Source organism: Carcharhinus amblyrhynchos, chromosome 7 (assembly GCF_965287045.1).
Source record: "Carcharhinus amblyrhynchos chromosome 7, sCarAmb.v2.hapA, whole genome shotgun sequence".
NCBI lineage: Eukaryota > Metazoa > Chordata > Chondrichthyes > Carcharhiniformes > Carcharhinidae > Carcharhinus > Carcharhinus amblyrhynchos.
In genome coordinates this window covers 109,409,476-109,431,631 of record NC_137330.1, presented here as the reverse complement: position 1 = coordinate 109,431,631, position 22,156 = coordinate 109,409,476, and the positions used below count along the sequence as shown (strand labels likewise).

General features: G+C 43.5%; 1 protein-coding gene across 2 annotated transcripts in view; it reads right to left on the bottom strand.

Moving 5' to 3' along the window:
- The window catches only part of acoxl (acyl-CoA oxidase-like), a 392,248-nt gene that overhangs the window by 181,675 nt on the left and 188,417 nt on the right, over positions 1 to 22,156 (bottom strand). For both annotated transcript variants that reach the window (XM_080192936.1, XM_080192935.1), the window contains exon 12: positions 19,346 to 19,499. In XM_080192936.1, the coding sequence (XP_080049062.1) occupies positions 19,346 to 19,499 (154 nt within the window). The remainder of the gene's footprint in view (positions 1 to 19,345; positions 19,500 to 22,156) is intronic.

Here is a 22,156-nt window from a genome sequence, read left to right as displayed (position 1 = left end):
AAAGCTCATGATTCCAAATAAATCTGCTGGATTTTAACCTGGTGTTGTGCGACTTCTTGTTCTAGCGCAAGAGATAGCAACACTATCCAACTGGCTAGTAGGCTTCCTTTTTACTAACCTAATAGAAACGTGTCTCAAGACTTAGACACTAATTCTAAAGCATGCCTATCCGTTCAGGAAAACAAACTCTGGTTTAAATTCTTGTTTTAAGTTAAAGGGCAGGGTTACGGCACAATGTTGGAAAAAGTATCAAATGTAGCCAAAAACCAAACATTTCCAGTGGTGAGCACAGGAAGAGGAATGGGGTGGATGAGTCCACACCTTTAAACCTCACTTAAACATAATAAATCCAGTGTCTGAAGGACTTCCTTCAGACTTTTCTAAGCCAGCCACTACAGAGAAGTACTTAAATTTCCCTGCAAGTGATGAAATGTTGCATATTACAGCAGCTTAACTTATGAGAAGTTCATGCCCCATTTCATTTTTAGTGTAACTACTTTTTTGGACATCACCGGCATAGATTCAGGGCTGGTTTTTAAGTTGACAGTTTATGAATGATCAACTTTCGGTTTTGCATTTGTTTTTACTGAAAGTTGTTCAGTTTAACTAATTTTCTGGGTTAATGTGTCCACTGCTGGAAAATTGAAGAATCATAGAACAGCACCAAACAGGAGGCTATTCAGCCCATCAATTCTGTGCTGGCTCTTTTGAAGAGCAATCTAGTTGGATCCCCCACTCTTCCCCCATCTCCCTGAAATTTTTTCCTCCTCAAAGCATTCATCCAACTCCCTCTCTAAAGCAACTAATGAGATTGTTCCCATCACCCTATCAGATAGTGTATATGGAACCTTAACAAATTCATGCACAAAGGGGAGACAGTGGCCTAGTGGTATTATCACTAGACTATTAATCCAAAAATTCAGCTAATGTTCTGGGAACCTGGGTTGGAATCCCATCGTGGCAGGTGGTGAATTTGAATTTTTTAAAAACCTTGAAATAAGAATCTACCAATGACCATGAAACCATTGCCGATTGTTAAAAAAAAAATCTGATTCACTAATGTCCTTTAAGGAAGGAAATCCAAGAACTTACCTGGTCTGGCCTACATGTGACTTCAGAGCCACAGCAATGTGGTTGACTCTTAACTGCTCTCAGGCAACTAGGGATAGGCAATAAATGTTGGCCCAGCCAGCAACGCACATGTCCCATGAATGAAAAAAGAAGTTTTCAAGTATTGCTGAAACAAAAGAGATATTTTTTGTCTTGCGCCAGGAGCGCTGATGCCATAGAAGACGTGTCTGGGAATTGCTAATGAGAAGTAGGGCCATGATGGATGAATTAAACAGGTATCTTGCATTAGTCTTCACTATACAGGACAGCAGTAACATCCCAGAACTAGCTGTAAATTAGGAAATGGAAGGGATGAAGGAACTCATAAAAATTACAATCACCTGAGAGGTGGTATTGAGCAAATTGTTGGGTGTGCGGATTGATAAATCCTCTGATTCAGATGGACTTCACCCTAAGGTGTTGAAAGAAGTGGCTGATAAGATAGTGGTTGCATTGACTAATTTTTCCAAAATACCCTAGATTCAGGAAAGGTTCCATTAGATTGGAAGATAGCAAATGTAACTCCTTTATTCAAAAAGAGAGAAAGACAGAAATCAGGAAAGTATAAGCCAGTTAGCTAACATCTGTCCTAGGGAAAATATTAAAAGCCATTATCAAAGATTCAAGGCAATAAGGTAGAGTCAACATGGTTTTGTGAAAGACAACCTACGTTTAACCAATTTATTGGAGTTCTTTGGAGGAGTCACATGTGCTGTGGATAAACTGTACTTAGATTTCTACAAGGCATTTGATAAAACGCTTCATCAAAGGTTAAATAATAATGCATTAAATAAAATCTTATGGTATGGGGGTAACATATTGGCATTGATTGAAGATTGGTTACCGAACAGGAAACAGAGAATTAGTATAAATGAGCATGCCACACTAATTCCAGGAATGGGCGGATTGCCTTATGAGAAAAGGTCGACGAGGTTAGGTTTGTATCCACTCGGGTTACAAAGAGTAAGAGGTGATGTAATCAAAACCGTTATGATCCAGAGGGACACTGGCAGGGTGGATGTGGAGAGAATTTTTCGTTTTGTCAGACAATCTGGAATGATGGGGGTCATTGTTTAAAAAAGGTGTTGTTCATTTAAGACAGAAATGAGAATCTTTTCTCTCAGAGGGTCGTGAATCCCTTGAATTCTCTCCCTCAAAAGGCAATGGAAGCAAAGTCTTTTAATGTTTTTAAGGCAGAGCTAGTTAGATTCTTCTTTAACAAAGGGGTGAAAGATTATTGGTAAGCAGTAATGTGGGGTTGAAGTTACAATCAGATCAGCCATCATCTATTAGAATTCTTTGAGGATGTAACTAATGGGGTTGACTGAGGGGAACAAGTGGATGTGGCTTATTTAGACTTTTAAAAGGCTTTCGACAAGGTCTCACAAAGCAGACTACTATGTAAAGTTAAAGTGCATGGGGGATTGCAGGTAATGTCCTAAGATGGATAGAAAGCTGGTTAGCAGATAGGAAGCAAAGAGTTGACATAAATGGGTCTTTTTCTGATTAACAAGCAGTGACTATGGGGTACCACAGAGATCTGTGCTAGGACCCCAACTTGTTCACATTATATATTAATGATTTGGAAGAGGGAACTAAATATATTATCTCTAAATTTGCAGATGATACAAAGTTGGGTGGGAGGGCGAGCTGTGAGGAAGATGCAGAGATGCTTCAGCAAGTAATAAGGAAAGCTAATAGAATGTTATGATTTACAATGATGGCAATTGAATATAGAAGTAAGGAGATCATGTTGCACAGGACATTGGTGAGACCACATCAGGAGTACTGTGTACAGTATTGGTCTCCTTATTTAAGGAAGGGTTTAAATGCATTGGAAACAATTGAGAGAAAGTTTACTAGGTTGCAGTAATTCTGCCGAATGCCTGTTTCCCATCAACAACACCAAAGGAAAGGGCCATGCCTGCGGCTCACAGTCACGTATTCTTCACCTTGGTATCTACAAATCTGGTGCGGGTAAAAGAAAAGGCAGACTGCTTCCTGCTGGGCGAGCGTCCATTCACTCAGTAAGGCAGCTTGTACTCCACAAAGCCCACGGGGTGCTACATTGTTCGTAGAATCATAGAATCCTACAGTGCAGAAGGAGGCCATTTGGCCCATTGAGTCTGCACCGATCACAACCCCATCCAGGCCTTACCCCCACAACCCAAGCATTTACCCTAGCTATTTCCCCAGAGAGTAAGGGACAATTTAGCATGGCCAATCCAACTAACCTACACATCTTTGGGCTGTGGGAGGAAACCGGAGCACACGGACGAAACCCACGCAAACACTGGGAAAACATGCTCCAGACAGCAACCCAAGCCGGGAATCGAACTCGGGTCCCTGGCGCTGTGAGGCAGCAGTGCTAACCACTGTTCCACCCAATTGTTCATTCCCTGTGGCCTTCATGGCCATAATAAGAGGCTAATACCAGGAATGGGCAGATTAGTTTACGGGGAAATGTTGGGCAGGCTAGACTCGTGCCCCATGGAGTTCAGAAGAGTAAGAGGCAACTTCACTGAAACATATAAGAGGAGCTTTGAAAGGGTTGATGTGGAAAAATCCTTTATGGAGAATCTTATACAAGGGACCTCTGTTTAAAATAAGTGGTCGTCCATTTAGGGCAAAGATGAGAGAAGTTTTTTGTCTCAAAGGGTCATGAATCTTTGAAACTCTCCTCCTCAAAAGGAAGTGGAAGCAGGATCTTTGAATCTTTTTAAGGCAGAGCTAGATAGATTTTTGATAAACAAGGGGGTGAAAGATTATTAGAGGTACATGGAAATGTGGAGTTGATGTTACAACCAGATCAGCTAATCTTACTGAATGGCAAAGTTGTCCTGAAGGGCCAAGTGCTGATATGTCTACAATGCTGCAAAAATTTAGATTCACCTCAGTGTTACTAAATCCCACTCATTGCCCCTCTGACACCTGTATCACCTATTATGTTGGGTTTGTGAGTACCCACACTCTTCGGCACTGCCTCCAATAAACTAATGTCCCAGAGAGGGAACTAATCTGCATAAGGCTAGAAAAGCTCAGGTTACTATGGGCACGTCTCACACTTTTTATAGGTGCCCCAGATAGTAAATGTTGTTCTTAAAAAACTTTACTACCAGTAAAGTTTAAGTTTAGTTATTAGAGTCACAAGTATGTTTACATTAATACTGCAATGAAGTTAATGTGAAAATCCCCTAGTCACCACACTCCAGCGTCTGTTCGGATACACTGAGGGAGAATTTAGCATGGCCAACGCACCTAACCAGCACATCTTCCGGATGTTTTATTTCTTAGTGTCACAGTAGTCAGGCGTTTAGACCTTCTGGAGAATGTGAGACCAGGAACATGAAAATTCCCAGCATAAGGTGACGTCCCTTCATCAATGGCGTTGTTCAGGACAGTGAAATTCTGCCTGTGTCTCCCCTTCTCCCCCACCGACTCCCTCAACATTACACCCTCCACCCTCCTCAACACCAACACCGCGCCCCACACAAAGGCCTGGTATATTCAGGCCTCAGCCTAGTGTACTCAGGCCGAGTGTACTCAGGTCTCAGACTATTCCCAAGCTTGCCTGTTGTATTTGCAGCAGGGATAAGTGCAATGTAGTTTCCTCTCCTGACACCAATTGGTACATTTAGAATAATGTCCAGCAGTGGACTCTCAAGCTTAAACATGGGAAGGGATGAAAGGTAAACCCTTGGCAGAGGGCGTAACAAAAGTTCGCCCCTTCACAGAATAATGGGAAAATTCATTATTCCTTACTTGGATTTTATCATCCTGTTTGCTGTAAAATGCAGCGAGCCATTCAAATACCCATTGACCTGGTGTGACCGGAAGATGCCGCTAGTGGGAGGGCCATAAAACTTCACTCTTGATTTCCAAATCATTTGTAAAAATGTCAGAACATAATACAATAAAAGAAACGGAACTGAATATAAATGAGTGGCTCTGATATTATCTCCTGCTTGGCAGAAAGCCCCCTATTGTCATAAAACAGTGAATCTTTTGACTCACTGAGCATTACGCGGCAGCAGATTGGTCACTATTTAGAGAGACCTTACTTGTATTCAATTCCCTCTTGAAACAAAATTGTTACCTTCGTAAAGCACAAGAACTGTCGAGATAAATAGTAGTAACATCAGCAAAGGCACATATGGTTGTAGATTGCAACATGGCTTTTGATACTTTGTTTCTGGAGCAGCAGAGATGCAACATCAGAGAAACATGTTGCAGTGTGGTAACTCCTGATGTCCCAGACAGCCACTTCGTATCTTTTCTTTAAACTGCTTATCGAACTTCTACTCCTGGCTAAAAGGAAATCTGGCACAAGACTCACGCCGCGTGACAGACTCTGGGTCATAATGGCAGCTCTGCCACAACGAGGGAAGAAAGTGAGAAAAGGGTAGAGATAAATGAAAGGCAATTGTAGTGAATATTGGAAAGAGTAGAGTGCAAAAGAACAGGAAGAGAAGCATGAAGAGTTGAGCTGATACTCCATAACTTCAATCCAGCTGCTTAATTCAGAATCTAATTTTGAAATGCAGGTCTTTATTAGAGTTAGATGTGCTCAATACCTTTTATACAAATGGCAGGAGCTCTGAGATCTACAGTTAAATTAGCTGATAGAGTCAAATCTCTGTTCTTTTGTGTGATGGCAATGCTTGCTACAACTGGCCTCAGCACCTACAAGAATTTAGCAGAAGGAACAAAATATAAAATTGTCAAGAGTAATAGAAAGCACAAGAGCAACAGAGAAAAATACAGAGAAGTTAGAGAAGAAAATCGAAACACCGGAACAGAGAGGGAAAAATACATCAAGGCTGGAAACTGAGAGAAACACAAGTGTATTAGAGGAAAACAAAGCTTAACATTTAAAGAGGTAGAGAGCAAATCGGAGAGACAAACCTGATTCAATTTGGCAGATGGAGAAGTGTCTTATTGATGTGATTTATATAGATTTCCAGAGGATATCCACTCCCTCATTAAAAACCTGTTAGCTAATGTTGAAGCCTACATGACTGAACGCAAATATTGATCTATCTAGCAATCACAGAATTGCTACCGTGCAGAAGCAGGCCACTCGGACCATAGAGTCTGCACCAACTCTGTAGAGAGAGTATCTTACCCAAGCCCTCTCCCCTACCCTATACCTGCAACCCCACACACTTAACATGGCTAATCAGTCAAACCTACACATCTTGGGACACTTAAGAGCAATTTAGAATGGCTAACATGCACATCTTTGGACTGTAGGAGGAAACTGGAGTATGCAGAGGAAACCCACGCAGACACAAGAAGAACGTGCAAGCTCAACAGAGACAGTCGCCCAAGGCTGAAATCGAACGTGGGTCCCTGGTGCTGTGAGCCAGCAGTGTTAACCACTGTGCCACCCCATGGCACAGGAAATAAGCTAAGGAGATGGAGACAAAGAGTAGGGAGAATAGGTAGGTGATGGGCAGGATGTGACTTGTAGTATTCCACAAGGGTTTGTATTGATGCCAGAAATATATACTGTATTTATTAACAACCTGAATGATGGCATATCCAAATTTTCTGATGGCGTAAGAACATAAAAGTAGCTAAAAGTAGTGGCTAAAAGTAGTGGGCAAGTAGAAGATTGGGAGAGGTTTAAAAATCAACAAAGATTGACTAAGAAGTTGATAAAGAAAGGAAGGATAGACTATGAAGCTAAACTAGCACTAAATATAAAAAAGGACAGTAAGAGTTTTCACAAATATATAAAGAGGAGGAGGCTGGCTAGAATGAACGTTGGACCCTTAGAGGATGAGAAGGGGGATTTAGTGGTGGGAGATGAGGAAATGGCTGAGGCCTTAAATAAATTTTTTGCCTCGCTCTTCACGGAGGACGACGCGAATAGTTTGCTGGATAATAAAAATTGAGGGTCTGAATGCGATTACTGTCACTAGAGAGGTAGTGCTTGATCAACTAGCGGGACTGATGGTGGACAAGTCCCCAGGACCGGATGGAATGCATCCCAGGATTCTGAAGGAAATGGCAGAGGTGATAGTGGATGCCTTAGTGATTATTTACCAAACTTCACTGGATTCCGGGGAAGTGCCGGAAGATTGGAAAACGGCTAATGTTACACTGCTGTTTAAAAAAGGTAGCAGACAAAAGGCAGGAAATTATAGGCTGGTTAGTTTAACGTCTGTTGTTGGAAAAATGCTGGAATCCGTCATCAAAGATGAAATAGCGAGGCACCTAGAGAAGAATTGTTTGATACAGCAGATGCAGCATGGATTCGTTAAGAGGAAGTCATGTTTGACGAATTTATTGGAATTCTATGAGGATGTGACCAGTGCGGTAGACAGAGGGGAACTGGTGGATGTAGTGTTTCTCGATTTTCAAAAGACGTTTGATAAGGTCCTGCACAAAAGGTTGCTTCAGAAGGTTAGGGGACATGGAGTTGGGGGTAAGGTGTTAGCGTGGATAGAGGATTGGTTGTCTAATAGGAGGCAGAGAGTTGGTATCAATGGGTGCTATTCTGATTGGCGTTTGGTAACTAGTGGAGTGCCGCAGGGATTGGTGCTGGGGCCTCAGCTATTTACCATTTATATAGATGATCTGGAGGAGGGGGCTGAGTGTAGGGTTACAAAATTTGCTGATGACACAAAGATGAGTGGAAAAGCAAATTGCGCGGAGGGTGTGGAAAGTCTGCAAAGGGATCTGGATAGGCTGAGCATGTGGGCGAGGACCTGGCAGATGGAGTACAATGTTAGCAAGTGTGAGGTTATCCACTTTGGCAGGAATAATAGTAGGAGGGATTACTATCTAAAGGACGAAAAGCTGCAGCATGCTGTGGTGCAGAGGGACCTGGGGGTCCTTGTGCATGAGTCACAAAAACCCAGTCTGCAGGTGCAGCAGGTGATCAAGAAGGCGAATGGGATGCTGGCCTTTATAGCGAGGGAGGTAGAATATAAAAGCAGGGAGGTCTTGCTGCAACTTTACAGGGCATTGGTGAGGCCGCAGCTGGAGTATTGCATGCAGTTTTGGTCGCCGCACTTGCGCAAGGATATTTTGGCCTTGGAGGGAGTGCAGAGGAGATTCACTAGGCTGATACCGGAGATGAGGGGGTTGGACTATGAAGAGAGACTAAATAGACTAGGTCTGTACTCGTTGGAGGTTAGAAGGATGAGGGGGGATCTTATAGAGACGTATAAGATAATGAAGGGGATGGATAGGGTAGAGGTAGAGAGATTCTTCCTGCTCAGAAAGGACAGCAGGACGAGAGGGCACAGCCTCAAGATAAGGGGGGGGAGCAGTTTAGAACGGAGTTGAGGAGGAACTTCTTCACTCAAAGGGTGGTGAATCTCTGGAATTCTCTGCCCGTTGAAGTGGTGGAGGCTACCTCGCTAAATATATTTAAGACACAGGTAGATAGGTTTTTGGTAGACAAGGGAATTAAGGGTTATGGGGAGAAAGCCGAAAAGTGGAACTGAGCAGTGACAGATCAGCCATGATCTTATTGAATGACGGGGCAGGCTCGAAGGGCTAGATGGCCTACTCCTGCTCCTAATTCTTATGTTCTTATGTTCTTATAAGAAATAGGAGCAGAAGTAGGCCATGTAGTCCCTCAAGCCTGCCCTGCCATTCAATAAGATCATGGCTGATCTGAAGTGGATCAGTTCCACTTACCCACCAGCTCCCCATAACCCTTAATTCCCTTATTCATCAGGAATCTATCTACCTGTGACTTAAACACATTTAACGAGGTAGCTTCCACTGCTTCAATGGGCAGAAAATTCCAAAGTTTCACTACCCTCTGAGAGAAGTTCCTTTCAACTCTGTTTTAAATTGACTCCCCCTTATTTTGAGGCTGTGCCCTCTAGTTCTTGTTTCCTTTCTAAGTGGAAATAATCTCGCTGCCTCTACCCTATCTAGCCCCTTCATTATCTTATATGTCTCTATAAGATCCCCCCTTCAGCCTCCTAAACTCCAACGAGTACAGGTCCAATCTACTCAATCTCTCCTCATAAGCTAACCCCGTCATCTCTGGTATCAGCCTGGCGAACCTTCTCTGCATTCCCTCCAAGGCGAATATATCCTTTTGCAAATACGGGGACCAAAATTGCACACAGTACTCTAGTTGCGGCCTCACCAGTACCTTGTACAATTGCAGCAAGACCTCCCTGCTTTTATACTCCATCCCCTTCGCGATAAAGGCCAACATTCCATTTGCCTTCTTGATCACCTGCTGCACCTGTAAACTGACTTTTTGTGATTCATGCACAAGGACCCCCAGGTCCCTCTGCACAGTAGCATGTTGTAATCTTTCACCATTTAAATAATAGTCCATTTTACTATTATTCCTTCCAAAGTGGATAACCTCACACTTGCCAATGTTATATTCCATCTGCCAGATCCTCGCCCACTCACTTAGCCTATCCAAATCACTCTGCAGGCTTTCCGCATCCTCCACGCAATTGGCTTTCCCACTCACCTTTGTGTCATCAGCAAACTTTGTTACCCTACACCTCAGTCCCCTCCTCCGGATTGTCTATGTATGTGGTAAACAGTTGAGGCCCCAGCACTGATCCCTGCGGCACACCACTAGTCACCAACTGCCAATTGGAAAAGCACCCATTTATTCCAACTCTCTGCTTCCTGTTAGATAGCCAATCCTCAATCCACACTAACACTTTACCCCCAACTCCGTGTACCTTAATCTTTTGCAGCAACCTTTAGTGAGGCACCCTATCGAACGCCTTCTGGAAATCTAAAAACACCACATCCACTGGTTTCCCTCTGTCAACCGCACTCGTTACATCTTCATAAAAATGCGTCAAACACAACTTTCTCTTCATGTATCCATGCCGCATCTGCTTGATCGAACCACTCTTTTCCAGGTGTCCTCTATTTCTTTTTTAATGATGGATTCCGGCATTTTCTCAACCACGGACATTAAGCTAACCGGCCTGTAGTTACCCGCCTTTCGTCTACCTCCTTTTTTAAACAGTGGCGTCACATTAGCTGTTTTCCAATCAGCTGGCACCTCCCCAGAGTCCAGTGAATTTTGATAAATTACAACTAACGCATCTGCTATCACTTCTGCCATTTCTTTTAGTACCCTGGGATGCATTCCATCCGGGCCCGGGGACTTGTCTACCTTTAGTCCCATTAGCCTACCAAGCACTACCTCTTTAGTAATAGCAATCGTTTTAAGGTCCTCGCCCCCTACAGTCCCAGGACCGTCAATTTTCGGTAAGCTATTTGTGTCCTCTACTGTGAAGACCAGCACAAAAAACTTGTTTAAGGCCTCAGCCATTTCCTCATTTCCCGCCACTAAAACCCCCTTCTCATCTTCTAGGAGTCCAACGTTTACTTTAGCCACTCTTTACCTTTTTATATATTTGTAAAAACTTTTACTGTCAGTTTTTATATTTTGTGCTAGCTTAGTTTCATAATCTATCTTTCCTCTCTTTATCGCTTTCTTAGTAGCTCTTTGTTGTTTTTTAAAGCTTTCCCAATCTTCTAATTCCCTGCTAGTTTTGGCCGCTCTGTACGCATTGGTTTTTAATTTAATACTCTCCTTTATTTCCTTAGTTATCCACGACTGGTTATCCCTTTTCTTACATTCCTTCTTTATCACTGGAATATATTTTTGCTGAGTACTGAGAAAAATCTCCTTGAAAATCCTCCACTGTTCCTCAGCCGTCCTACCAACTAGTCTGCGCTCCCAGTCTACATTAGCCAATTCCGCTCTCGTCCTATTGTACTCCCCTCTGTTCAAGCAGAGGACACTGGTTTGGGACCCTACTTTCTGTATTAGAAATTCAACCATATTGTGATCACTCATTCCAAGAGGATCCCTCACAAGAAGATCTTTAATTTTACCTGTCTCATTACACAAGACCAGATCCAAGATAACTCGTTCCCTTGTAGGTTCTGTAACATACTGTTCGAGAAACTATCCCGACAGCATTCTAAGAACTCTTCCTCAAGCCCACCGCGTCCGACTTGTGTCGACCAATCAATATGCAGATTAAAATCCCTCATGATTATTGCCGTTCCATTTTTGCATGCATCCATTATCTGCTCGCTTATAGCCCACCCCACCTCGAAGTTATTATTTGAGGGCCTATGGGCCTCGCGCACCAGTGACTTTCTCCCCTTACTATTCCTTATCTCCACCCACGTTGATTCCACACTTTGCTCCTTCGAGCCTATATCATCTCTCACTACTGCCCTGATGTTATCCTTAATTAACAGAACTACCCCGCCTCCTTTTTCTTCCTGTCTATCCTTCCGAAATGTCTGATATCCCTGGATATTCAGTTCCCAGTCCCGGTCACTCTGCAACCACGTTTCTGTAATGGCCACTAGATCATACCCATTTGTACCGAGTTGTGCCAAATACCATGAAGACAGGTGACACTATAAGCTGCACAGACTGAAGCATAAAATTAAAAAGTGACATTAATGATCCAGGTAAAAGGCGAAATTGAGACAAATTAATTATAATATGTTATATGCAAATGTGAGGCCATTCTCTTGGGTCTAAAAAGGTTAGAACAGGGTGCTTTGTAAATGATGAAAAGCTAGACAGAGTCTAGCCTCCCATGGGGGTGGGGATCTGCTGGGATGTGGGGGTGTCTGCCAGGGTTGGTCTGCCTCCTGTGGGGGTGTGTGTCTGCCAGGAGGAGATGCGGGGGGCAGGATCATCATTGCTGGAGGATTGGCGGGGGGGGGGGGGGGGGGAATGCTGGAGATTGGGGCGCTCCTGGACGGGGTAAGGGGAGAGGGGGCTCGGGGTTGGCCCAGGAATGCTTATAGGGGTCCCACCTGGCCAGCGATTGAGATGGCCAGTAAACTGCAAGGTGACAGATCAGGGCCACTGTGCACGTGCAGAGGCCCGGATCTGTCAGACTCCAGCGTGAATAGGCCCTGCCCCCCGAGCTTTTAATGATATTCACGGTTGTGACCTCTGCATTGCACAGGGTGTGGGAGATTCGAGTCTGAATCCCACTGGAAAAATAGTTGTGACTTAAGCCAGTTTTCCTGCAAATTCAGCACTTAGAACTTTTTTGGGAGAATTCCTCCCCCCCCCTCCCCCCGCACCAGTCTTCATATCTTAAGGACTGAAATATGTGTGGGTAAAAATTATGCTTCAGCTATTCAAAGCCCCAGCTAGACTATCTTACACCTGCAGGACTGTCAGCAGTTCTAAGCACCGCACCTTAGGGGCAGCACAGTGGCATAGTGAGGTTAGCATTGCTGCCTCATAGCGCCATGGATCCTGGTTTGATTCCCAGCTTGGGTCGCTGTCTGCATGGAGCTTGCGTGTTCTTCTGTGTCTGCTCTGGGTGCTCCGGTTTCCTCCCACAATCCGAAAGACGTGTTGATTGAATGCATTGACCCGAACAGGCACCAGACTGTGGTGACTAGGGGAATTTCACAGTAACTTCATTGCAGTGTTAATGTAAGCCTTACTTGTGGCTAATAAATAAACTTTCTTTTAGAAATGACATAAAGGCCTTAGAGAAAGTATTGCATGGGTTTACCACAATGGCACCTGGAATTCATGGGTAAAATTTCTTGAGATATTGAGTGGAAATTGGAAAGATTAAGAGGGATGATTTGACTGCAGGTTTCAAGACAATATGGGGAACAGATAGAGTTGCTAGAAACTATTTTGGCTGTTGGTGCAGTCTAGGGCCGAAGTGTTACCACTGTTCATGCCGATGGCTTTGTCCATCCCGCTGCAGTGAATGGAGATTTGCCTGGCCGCCAAATTCTCCGACCTCACTGATCAGGTAAGATTGCACCCTAGGACTAGGGAACAGAGTCCACAATTAGAGCCTGATCTTCCAGGAGTGGAATTAAGAAAAATTTCTCCACAGAAAGGTAGAAGGTTGGAACTCTCTTGTAAATGGCAATTGATGCTTGATCAATTGTTAATTTGAAGCAGAAATTGGTAATATTTTTGGTTAACAAACATCTAAGGAATATGAGGAAAAGGCAAGAATGTGAATCAGCTTCTTTTCATTCATCCACGGATGTGAGAGCCACTGGCTGGGCCAGTCTTTACTGCCCACATAGGATGAGAACTGATTGTCCAACGAAATCATGGTTATCAGCTATTGAATAATGGAACAAGCTAGAGGGGTTAAATGGCTTACTTCCATTCCATTTAGCAAACAAAAACATTGAAAGGATCAGCAGATTGCAGGGAATGGGATGCAGCTGAAAAGAGAGGGAGAAACTCTTTGGTTGAGACTCTAAAAACAAGGATCGAATTGGTGAACTTGATGAATGTAGATGTTGTTGTCTGAATATAGTTAGCAACCCTTCTCTACCCCATAAATAATGGCTTTATTATCTGCAAAATACAAGGGATTTATATGCAGACAACATGAATGGTAATCTTTATTTTACAAAACAGACAACCCAAAATTCCTAAGATTGTGGCAAATACTCACAAGATCTTTCAATATTATTAGTTTATATAACACATTTATATTTTCCATCTGCAAAATTATTTTGAAACATTCAAAGATGGGCAAAACATCACAAACACTCAATGGTAAACAAGCTGCATTTCGAAAATGTAAAACCAGGTGGTTCGGTAACATTTTCGGTTTGGAGTTTCCATTCAGTTAGACATCCTTTCTCAGTGTTGATTTTAAGTGCAAATTTATGTTACACAAGCTTTTGAGTTATGCAAAAGAAGTGTGCACTCGAAGCAGGTCCCGACCCTGACTGGATTCATCAGCGTTGGGAGTTTCCGTTATCTGCGCTAATTTATAGATCTTCAAAGAACCTCGGAAAATTAAAGTGGCTCTTCTGGGAGGGAGGAGCATTTTAAAAAGCTCTTGAGTCAAGTGTTTCATCTATTTTTGAAACATTATTTTCGGTCATTTTAAGCTCCGTTCCTCACTGGTGGTGGTGGATTGATCTTATAATTGAGAATGCTTATCTTTTGTGATAAACCCGTCTTCACATGCAATAGTCAAACTCCAGCAAGTTACTGCTCTTCAATATATACACATATGAATACATTTAAAAGCAAAATGTGTTTTTCTTTAATTACATGTCAAAACTCTTCTGGTCTGAGCTGGTTTTGTCTTCCACAACATACAACTGAAAGTCCCCACTTTCCTCTTCATGCTTGAACCATTTTATTTATTTCAACACTGAATACCACTCACTAAAGAGTTGTAAACTGGAGTAGAACTCCTTACATTCCACCCTTCATTAATTTGTGGTCATCTAGAACACAGCTGCCTATGTCTTAACTCAAAGCAAGTCAGTTTCGTCTGGTACACTGCTGATCACTGACCTACAATTGGTTCTGGTCGAGCGACACCTCCACGTTAGAATTCTCAATTTTGTTTCCAAATCTTTCCATGACCTTGCCCTTCTCCCTCTCGACAATTTTCTCTCATCTTACAACCCTCTCAGATATCTGTGTTCATCTAATTCCGGCCTCTTGAGCATCCCTGATGTCAATTTCTCCGTGGTGGTGGTTGTGCCTTCAGTTGCCAGACCTGGATCTCTCTTCCTCTAAGCTCTGGATCTCTCTTCCTAACCCTTGCTGTCACCCTACCTCACATTCTTCCACTAAGGCACTCCTTAAACCTCACTTTTTGAGCAAGCTACTGATCAACTCCCCATGCAGCTGCTTTTATAGCTTGGAGTCATACTTTATTTTTTTTTTCAATATTGCCTCTGTGGAGCACCACAGTTCATCATGTTAAAGGAGCTATATAAATACAAGTACACAGTGGCACAGTGGTTAGCACTGCTGCCTCACAGCTCCGGAGACTCGGGTTCGACCTCAGGCGACTCCGTGGAGTTTGCACTTTCTCCCTGTGCCTGTGTGGGTTTCCTCCGGGTGCTCTGGTTTCCTCCCACACTCCAAAGACGTGCAGATTAGGTTGACAGGCCATGCTAAATTGCCCCTTAGTGTCAGGGTGCTAGCAGGGTAAATACAGGGGGTTATGGGGATTGGTGCAGATCCAATGGGCTGGACAAAGAAAATTACAGCACGGGAACAGGCCCTTCGGCCCTCCAAGCCTGCACCGACCATGCTGCCCGACTGAACTAAAACCCCCCACCCTTCTGGGAACCATATCCCTCTATTCCCATCATATTCATGTCTGGACATCCCTTAAATGGCTTCCCTCTGCACTGCAGTGATTCTACGATACATTGTTTTAATGGAAAAATTGCTATCTAACAATGTAAACATTTCCTTTGCAATCAATTAACTGATGAACTAATCAAATCATTTAAAAAAATGAGAAAAATTTTAGCTCGCATCTTTTCCTCGGAAACTGAAAGTTCCAGGGTGGGATTCTCCGGTCTTATCCGTACCTGCCGGCTGTCAGGAGAATGGAGAATTTGGAACTCAGCCAAAACTGCAGTGGCACCGGGGAATCCTAGCCATGGACAAGGTCAGAGATTTGTGGCACGAACATGAAAAACAAGGGTTTAAATATAAGAATTGAAAAAAAAATGTAAAATGTCATCAATGCACGTCTTAGCCATCCTTTAATACCCTCACCAAAGTTGTTAGCTAAAGTTGTCAGACTGCCTCAAAGTCGTCAGCCACATCTTGATTTTTTTTTAACCTCAGTTTATAAATGAATTTTTGCTCTTTGGGGAAATGTATGTTTATTAAAGACATTCCTAGCAAATACCAGGAGAGGACATCAGGAAAATGCAGACTCCACCCAGGATTTTCTGTTGATTCATTTTAAGAATCAGAACATTTATATGCAAGTGATTTAAGGTAGGAACATTACAACTAACTAACTAATGAATGATGTGGAGTTGCAGGCGTTGGACTAGGGCAGGCACAATAAGTGATCTCACAACATCAGGTTAAAGTCCAACAGGTTTATTTGGAAGCACGAACTTTCAGAGTGTTCCTCCTTCTTCAAGTGAGTGAATAGCACCTGAGAAAAAGCAGTGCTCCAGAAGTTCGTGCTACCAAATAAACTTATTGGACTTTAACCTGGTGTGGTGAGACTACTTACTGTAACTAATTAATGTTGAGGGATTTGTTTTTGTGGGTGTGAAAGGGCTTGGGGCTGTACTTTAGGAAGATCCTGATGGGTAGGAATAAGTAGCAAGAAAGGAGGGACCCCTCTCCAGATAGCCATTGGGCCCTTCTCCCCCAATGCTATCTGAGCAACCTCCAGTACAGCCAAACCATAATGCCTGACTTCCAACCTGCCCTCTCCCCAATTTCTATGTCCTGCCACCCTTGTTAAATTGCCCCTCAGTGTCAGGGGAACTAGCTAGGATAAATACATGGGGTTATTGGGATAGGGCCTGGGTGAGATTGTGTTTGGTGCAGACTTAATGGGCCAAATGGCCTCTTTCTGCAACAAAGGATTCTATGATTCTATGACAGGTTCCTGAGGTTTCAGCTACCTTCAAAGGTTCAAATGGATTCTACTTAGGAGGGTTTGTTTCTACAGTTGCTCAGAGGAATAACATTTGAACGCTTAACTGGCTTTCAAACCACTAATGATTCTATTCAGCAGGGCTTGTTTACACAGCTGTATCGGCGAATGTGAGCTAGTTTTGTTTGATGGTTTCTAAAGAAGATAATGATTTTAAAATAACGTTTGTTTATTTTGGCACAATAATGAGCTTTTCAAGAACATGGAAATTTTGTTTTAGGAGTCCTGAATTCTGTTCATAGTAGCTACTGACTGACTGGATTGGGGGTATTAAAGAGAAAATGGGATTTGGAGAGTAAGGAGGTCGAGTGTGAGTGCAGGCATTGGGGAGTCAGGAGGTTTCAGGGGGTTGAAAGACCTACAGGGGCTGAAGGGACAGTAAGGAAGTGAGGAGAGGTGTGGTGAGGGTCAGAGGAGACTCAGCCTGATTTCCAGAACAGGGCCCATATCTTAGTGAACAGATGTGGACTTTTTAACCTGACATCAGGCCTGTTTCCATCTCTGTCTTGGGTCTACTGGGGGAAATGACAGATCTGACTCCAGGCAGTCCCAACTTCCACCAGATGGAAATTCCATCGGCCAGCATTCCTAGGGTGGGATTGCAAAAGCGGGAAATTTCCTGACTTTCAAGTTCCGCCTCAAGACATGAAAATCCTGCCAATGTTTGTCTATTTGAATTGAGCTGTTAAAAAGTAAATTGTTGAACGATTTAATTTCCAGTCTTAGACTTCTGCTGACATAGTATTTATTTTCCAAAATAATACTCAGTGATTGGACACGAGTCTTGCTAATCTGCCAGCTTCCTGCCCCAACTCCAAACGTCCTGGACATTTTCTCTTCCACCTTCTTTCGTCAGGAAAAAGATACAAAAGTCTGAGATCACGTACCAAACAACTCAAGAACAGCCTCTTCCCTGCTGCCAACAGACTTTTGGATGAACCTTACCTCGCATTAAGTTGGTCTTTCTCTACACCCTAGCTATGACTGTAATACTACATTCTGCACTCTCTCCTTTCCTTCTCTATGTACGGGATGCTTTGTCTGTGTAGCGTGCAAAAAACAATACTTTTCACTGTATACTAATACATATGACAATAATAAATCAAATCAAATCAAAATCAAAGTCTTTCAACAGGTTGAGGGATTTGCCTATGTCCCATGGAATCATAGAATCATTACAGTGTGCAGGGAGGCCATTTGGCCCACTGAACCATCATAGACAACAACCCCACCCAGACCCTATCCCTAAAAACCTACATATTTATCCTGCTAATCCCCTGACACTAAAGGTCAACTTACCATGGCCAATCAGCCTAACCTGCACATCTGTGGACGTCTCAATTTTGATTATTATGCTTCTAAAAATAAATAGAGAGGAGGTGTAACAAAAAGAAAACCGCTGGGATTAACAGTCAAAGTGAAGATGTTGACAGATTCACAGTTAAAGAAAGTTTTTTTTTCTTCATTCCTCTCCGGTTTATGTCGATTTTTCGATTATCTTTCGATTTGGCACTTCAAAGCCTTCCGGACTCAACACTTGAGTTCAACAATTTTAGACCATAATCTGTGCCTAGCTATTTCCCTTTTCGTTATTGCATTTTATTTTTACTTTCAGTCAGCAGCGCACCTGCTCTTGCCACATCATTTATTTCTTTGCTTCTGCTCCCTTTCACCCCAAAGATTAATTCTTCCATCGTTCAATCTCTCCTCATTTTCACCCTACCTTCCCTTTGTCCTCACCCCTTTACAATGTCTCCAATTTTCCCAGTTGTGACAATATGCATGGCGGCACAGTGGTTAGCGCTGCTGCCTCATAGTGCCAGGTGCCCGGGTTCGATTCCCAGCTCAGGTCACTATCCGTGTGGAGTTTGCACATTCTCCCCGTGACTGCGTGGGTTTTCTCCGGGTGTTCCAGTTTCCTCCCACAGTCTGAAAGGCGTGCTGGTTAGGAGGTACATTGGCCATGCTATATTCTCCCTCAGTGTATTTGAACAGGTGCTGGAGTGTGGCAACTAGGGGATTCTCACAGTAACTTAATTGCGGTGTTAATGTAAGCCTACTTGTGACACTAATAAATAAACTTAAACCTGTCCCACTCACCCTTTTATAATGTCTCTACCTTTCCCAGTTGTAATGAAGATCCGTGGACCTGAAATATTAACTCTCTGTTTCTCTCCACATACACATACACATTTTCCATCATCTGCAGTATTCTGTTCTTCGAGCAATGTGATAATAGTTCATTGGTTGAGAGCAAGATATTGCTGAGATGACTGGGGAAATCTCCTCTGTTCTTTGAAATGGGGCTATGGAATCTTTGGCAACCCCTTGACAGGGCAAATAGAGCCTTAGAATAGACCTCGCATAGCGCAGCACCATTTCCTCGGTACTGCACTGAGGCGGTGGAAGTGTAAGCTTTGCGCTCAAGTCTCTGCACTACAGATAGATAAAGATAAAGTTACCCCAGTGCCAAGTGACCACAGGCTGCTCTCCGCTTTGGTGGGGAGAGCTGACTGGTGGTGATTTAACCCGAGGACCATCACACCTCAGGTGAGAGGCAAGATTGAGAAGGTGAGGCCTCATGAATAACCACAGCCAGTATAGGAATTGAATCCATGTTGTTGGCGTCACTCTGCATCACTAATCAGTCATCCAGCCAACTGAGCTAACTGACCCCCAATGACAGATATAATTAATACATGGCCAGTGATGAAATATACATTTCTCTGTACAGGTTTCACGAGCTGATCCATGTCCTTTTATCACATCTTGAAAGGATAAATTTCATCTGATTTACTCACCATACCGCCAGTGCACTCTCTACAATCTTGCAAACAGGCTAGATTTTCCCAAGTGCTATAAGCCTTCAGCCCTGCAACTAATGCCTGCAAAGAGCGATTGTTGGCCAAATTCCTGCGTAGGTACATATCTTTATCCAGTATGTCTCCTGCATACCTACAAGGTTGAAAAGAAAATCACACATAACCAACGTTGAGAGGCATAGCCCAATGACAGAATACAATAGATTGCAACTTCTGATAAAGGCATGTTTCTTGTGACACCTTCACGCTATATCCAGCATCCTTAGGGTCAGGAAAGTGGAAAGGATAAACAACCGAGTTTATTGCTCCTGCTTGTACTCAAGTTGCAAAAATCTGCCTGGAACAGAATCTAGCCAAGACAGAGGAGGACTCAGTCTCTTCACACAGCTGGTGGGACTCTGTCAGTTACTGCTGTCAAAAAAGATTACTTTTACTGTAGAGTTGCTCTTACTGAAATACGCTCTAACACTGAATGAGATTGTATTTTTATTATTGATATGTCTCAGTTCATTCGACGGTAAAAAAAATCTATTTTTTTCGGCCACTCTTACTGTTCATGGGAACATAGGAAATAGGAGCAAGAGTAGACCACTGAGCAACACCCCCTCACCCTCACAGCTACGCCTACTCCACCATTTAATTAGGTCACTGCTGATCTTTGACCTCAACACCATTTTTCGGCACTATCCCCATACCCCACGATATCTTTAGTAACGAGAACTCTATCCAGCTCTCTCTTGGATATGTTCAGTGACTGAGCTCCCACAGTCCTCTGTGGCAGAAAATTCCAGTGATCCACCATCCTCTGAGGGAAGAACTTCCTCCTTTTCTCAGTCCTGAATTGCCGACATCTTTTTTTCAGACAGTGTCCCCTGGTTCTGAGTCTATCCAGACATTCAAGTCAGGCAACCCTCATGTACACAAGAAAGCCAGATGCAATCTAAGGAGATCCATCAGATGGCAAAAGACAGTAGTGGACTAAACTAGAGTCCAGGCTAGCCACACGGATCCCCATGACTATGGCAAGGTCTGCAAGACATAACAGACTACAGGATGAAGGCATGTAAAATCGCCGGCTCCAATGGACCCTCTGCCCCACACCTCCCCCAATGAGTTCAATGCATTTTACACCTATTTTAAGCAAGGGGTCAGCGAGAGTACGCCCTCCACCTCGGAAGCCTCAGATGAACTGGCATCTGCAGTTGTAAATGCGTCTAGTTTGGGGGCGTTTAAGAGATCTCTGGATAGGTTTATGGACGAAAAGGGATTGGTATAGGCTAGTGGGTCATTGTTTTTGTAACTGGTCGGCGCAACATCGTGGGCCGAAGGGCCTGTTCTGCGCTGTAATGTTCTATGTTCTATTGCAGATGTCAGAGCAGCCTTCTCGAAGGTCAACCCACAGAAAGTGACTGGCCTGGGTGGGGTACCCGGACGACCACTCAGATTCTGCGTGGATCAGCTGGTGGGGGCATTCGCGGACATCTTCAACGTCTCTCTACAACAATCTGAGGTCTCTATCTGCTTCAAGAAGACGAACATCATCCTGGTACGAAATAAAAGCCAAGCAGTGTGTCTTAATGACTGTCATCCAATGGCTCTGACGTCCATCATTATGAAGGGCTTTGAAAGGTTAGTCATGGCTCTAATCAATTCCAGCCTCCCAGACTACCTGGATCAGACAGAGTTAATGTATGAGAGGCTGGTTTGATTGATGGGTTGGGCTACATTCACGACATTTCAGTTTCTACATACATCTCATTTGTACGGACAAGTGCTTTTTATTTGCTGGTATGGGTGAGAATTCTTTAATCTGACTGGTTGCGCAACCTACCTGATAATGTCACTATTTCTAAGAGCCTTGAGCTGGCTCCAGGATGTAACAAACATGTAATAGAGGAAACTGGCACCATAGAGCTAGCTTTCTGTGAGGCCAGTGGCAAGCACTCTCCCTTCATCACTAACCACAGTATTCAAGCCCATAATAGCATAAAATCACTTCATAAGCACTGAGACATAAACTACAGGGGGAAGCTATTAGCTCATAGGGTTTGTGCCAGCTCTTTGCCAGGCCAATGTCAAACTATCAGAATTAAACCAGAACTATGACATTAAACCCAGCAGGCAAGACTAAGCAGAAAATGTAGAATTCTAGAAAATTTAAGACCGAGAAACAACTTGATTGAGGTCATTATAACTATGAGGATGTTCAATTGGGTTGATGCATGAGTCGCAAAAACCCAGCTTGCAGGTGCAGCAGGTGGTCAGGAAGGCTAATGGGATGCTGGCCTTCATAGCGAGGGGGATTGAATATAAAAGTAGGGAGGTCTTGCTACGACTGTATAGGGCATTGGTGAGGCCGCAGCTGGAGTACTGTGTGCAGTTTTGGGCGCCGTACTTACGCAAGGATATTTTGGCCTTGGAGGGAGTGCAGAGGACGTTTACTAGGCTGATGCCGGAGTTGAGGGGGTTGAGCTATGAGGAGAGGTTGAATAAACTAGGCTTGTACTCGTTAGAGTTTAGAAGAATGAGGGGAGATCTCATTGAGACGTATAAGATGATGAATGGGATGGATAGGATAGAGGTGGAGAGGCTCTTCCCGCTCAGAAAGGGCAGTAGGACTAGAGGGCACAGCCTCAAGATAAAGGGGGGGCGGTTTAGAACGGAGTTGAGGAGGAACTTCTTCACTCAAAGGGTGGTGAATCTCTGGAATTCTCTGCCCGTTGAAGTGGTGGAGGCTACCTCGCTAAATATTTTTAAGACGCGGGTTGATGGGTTTTTGATAAGAGAGGG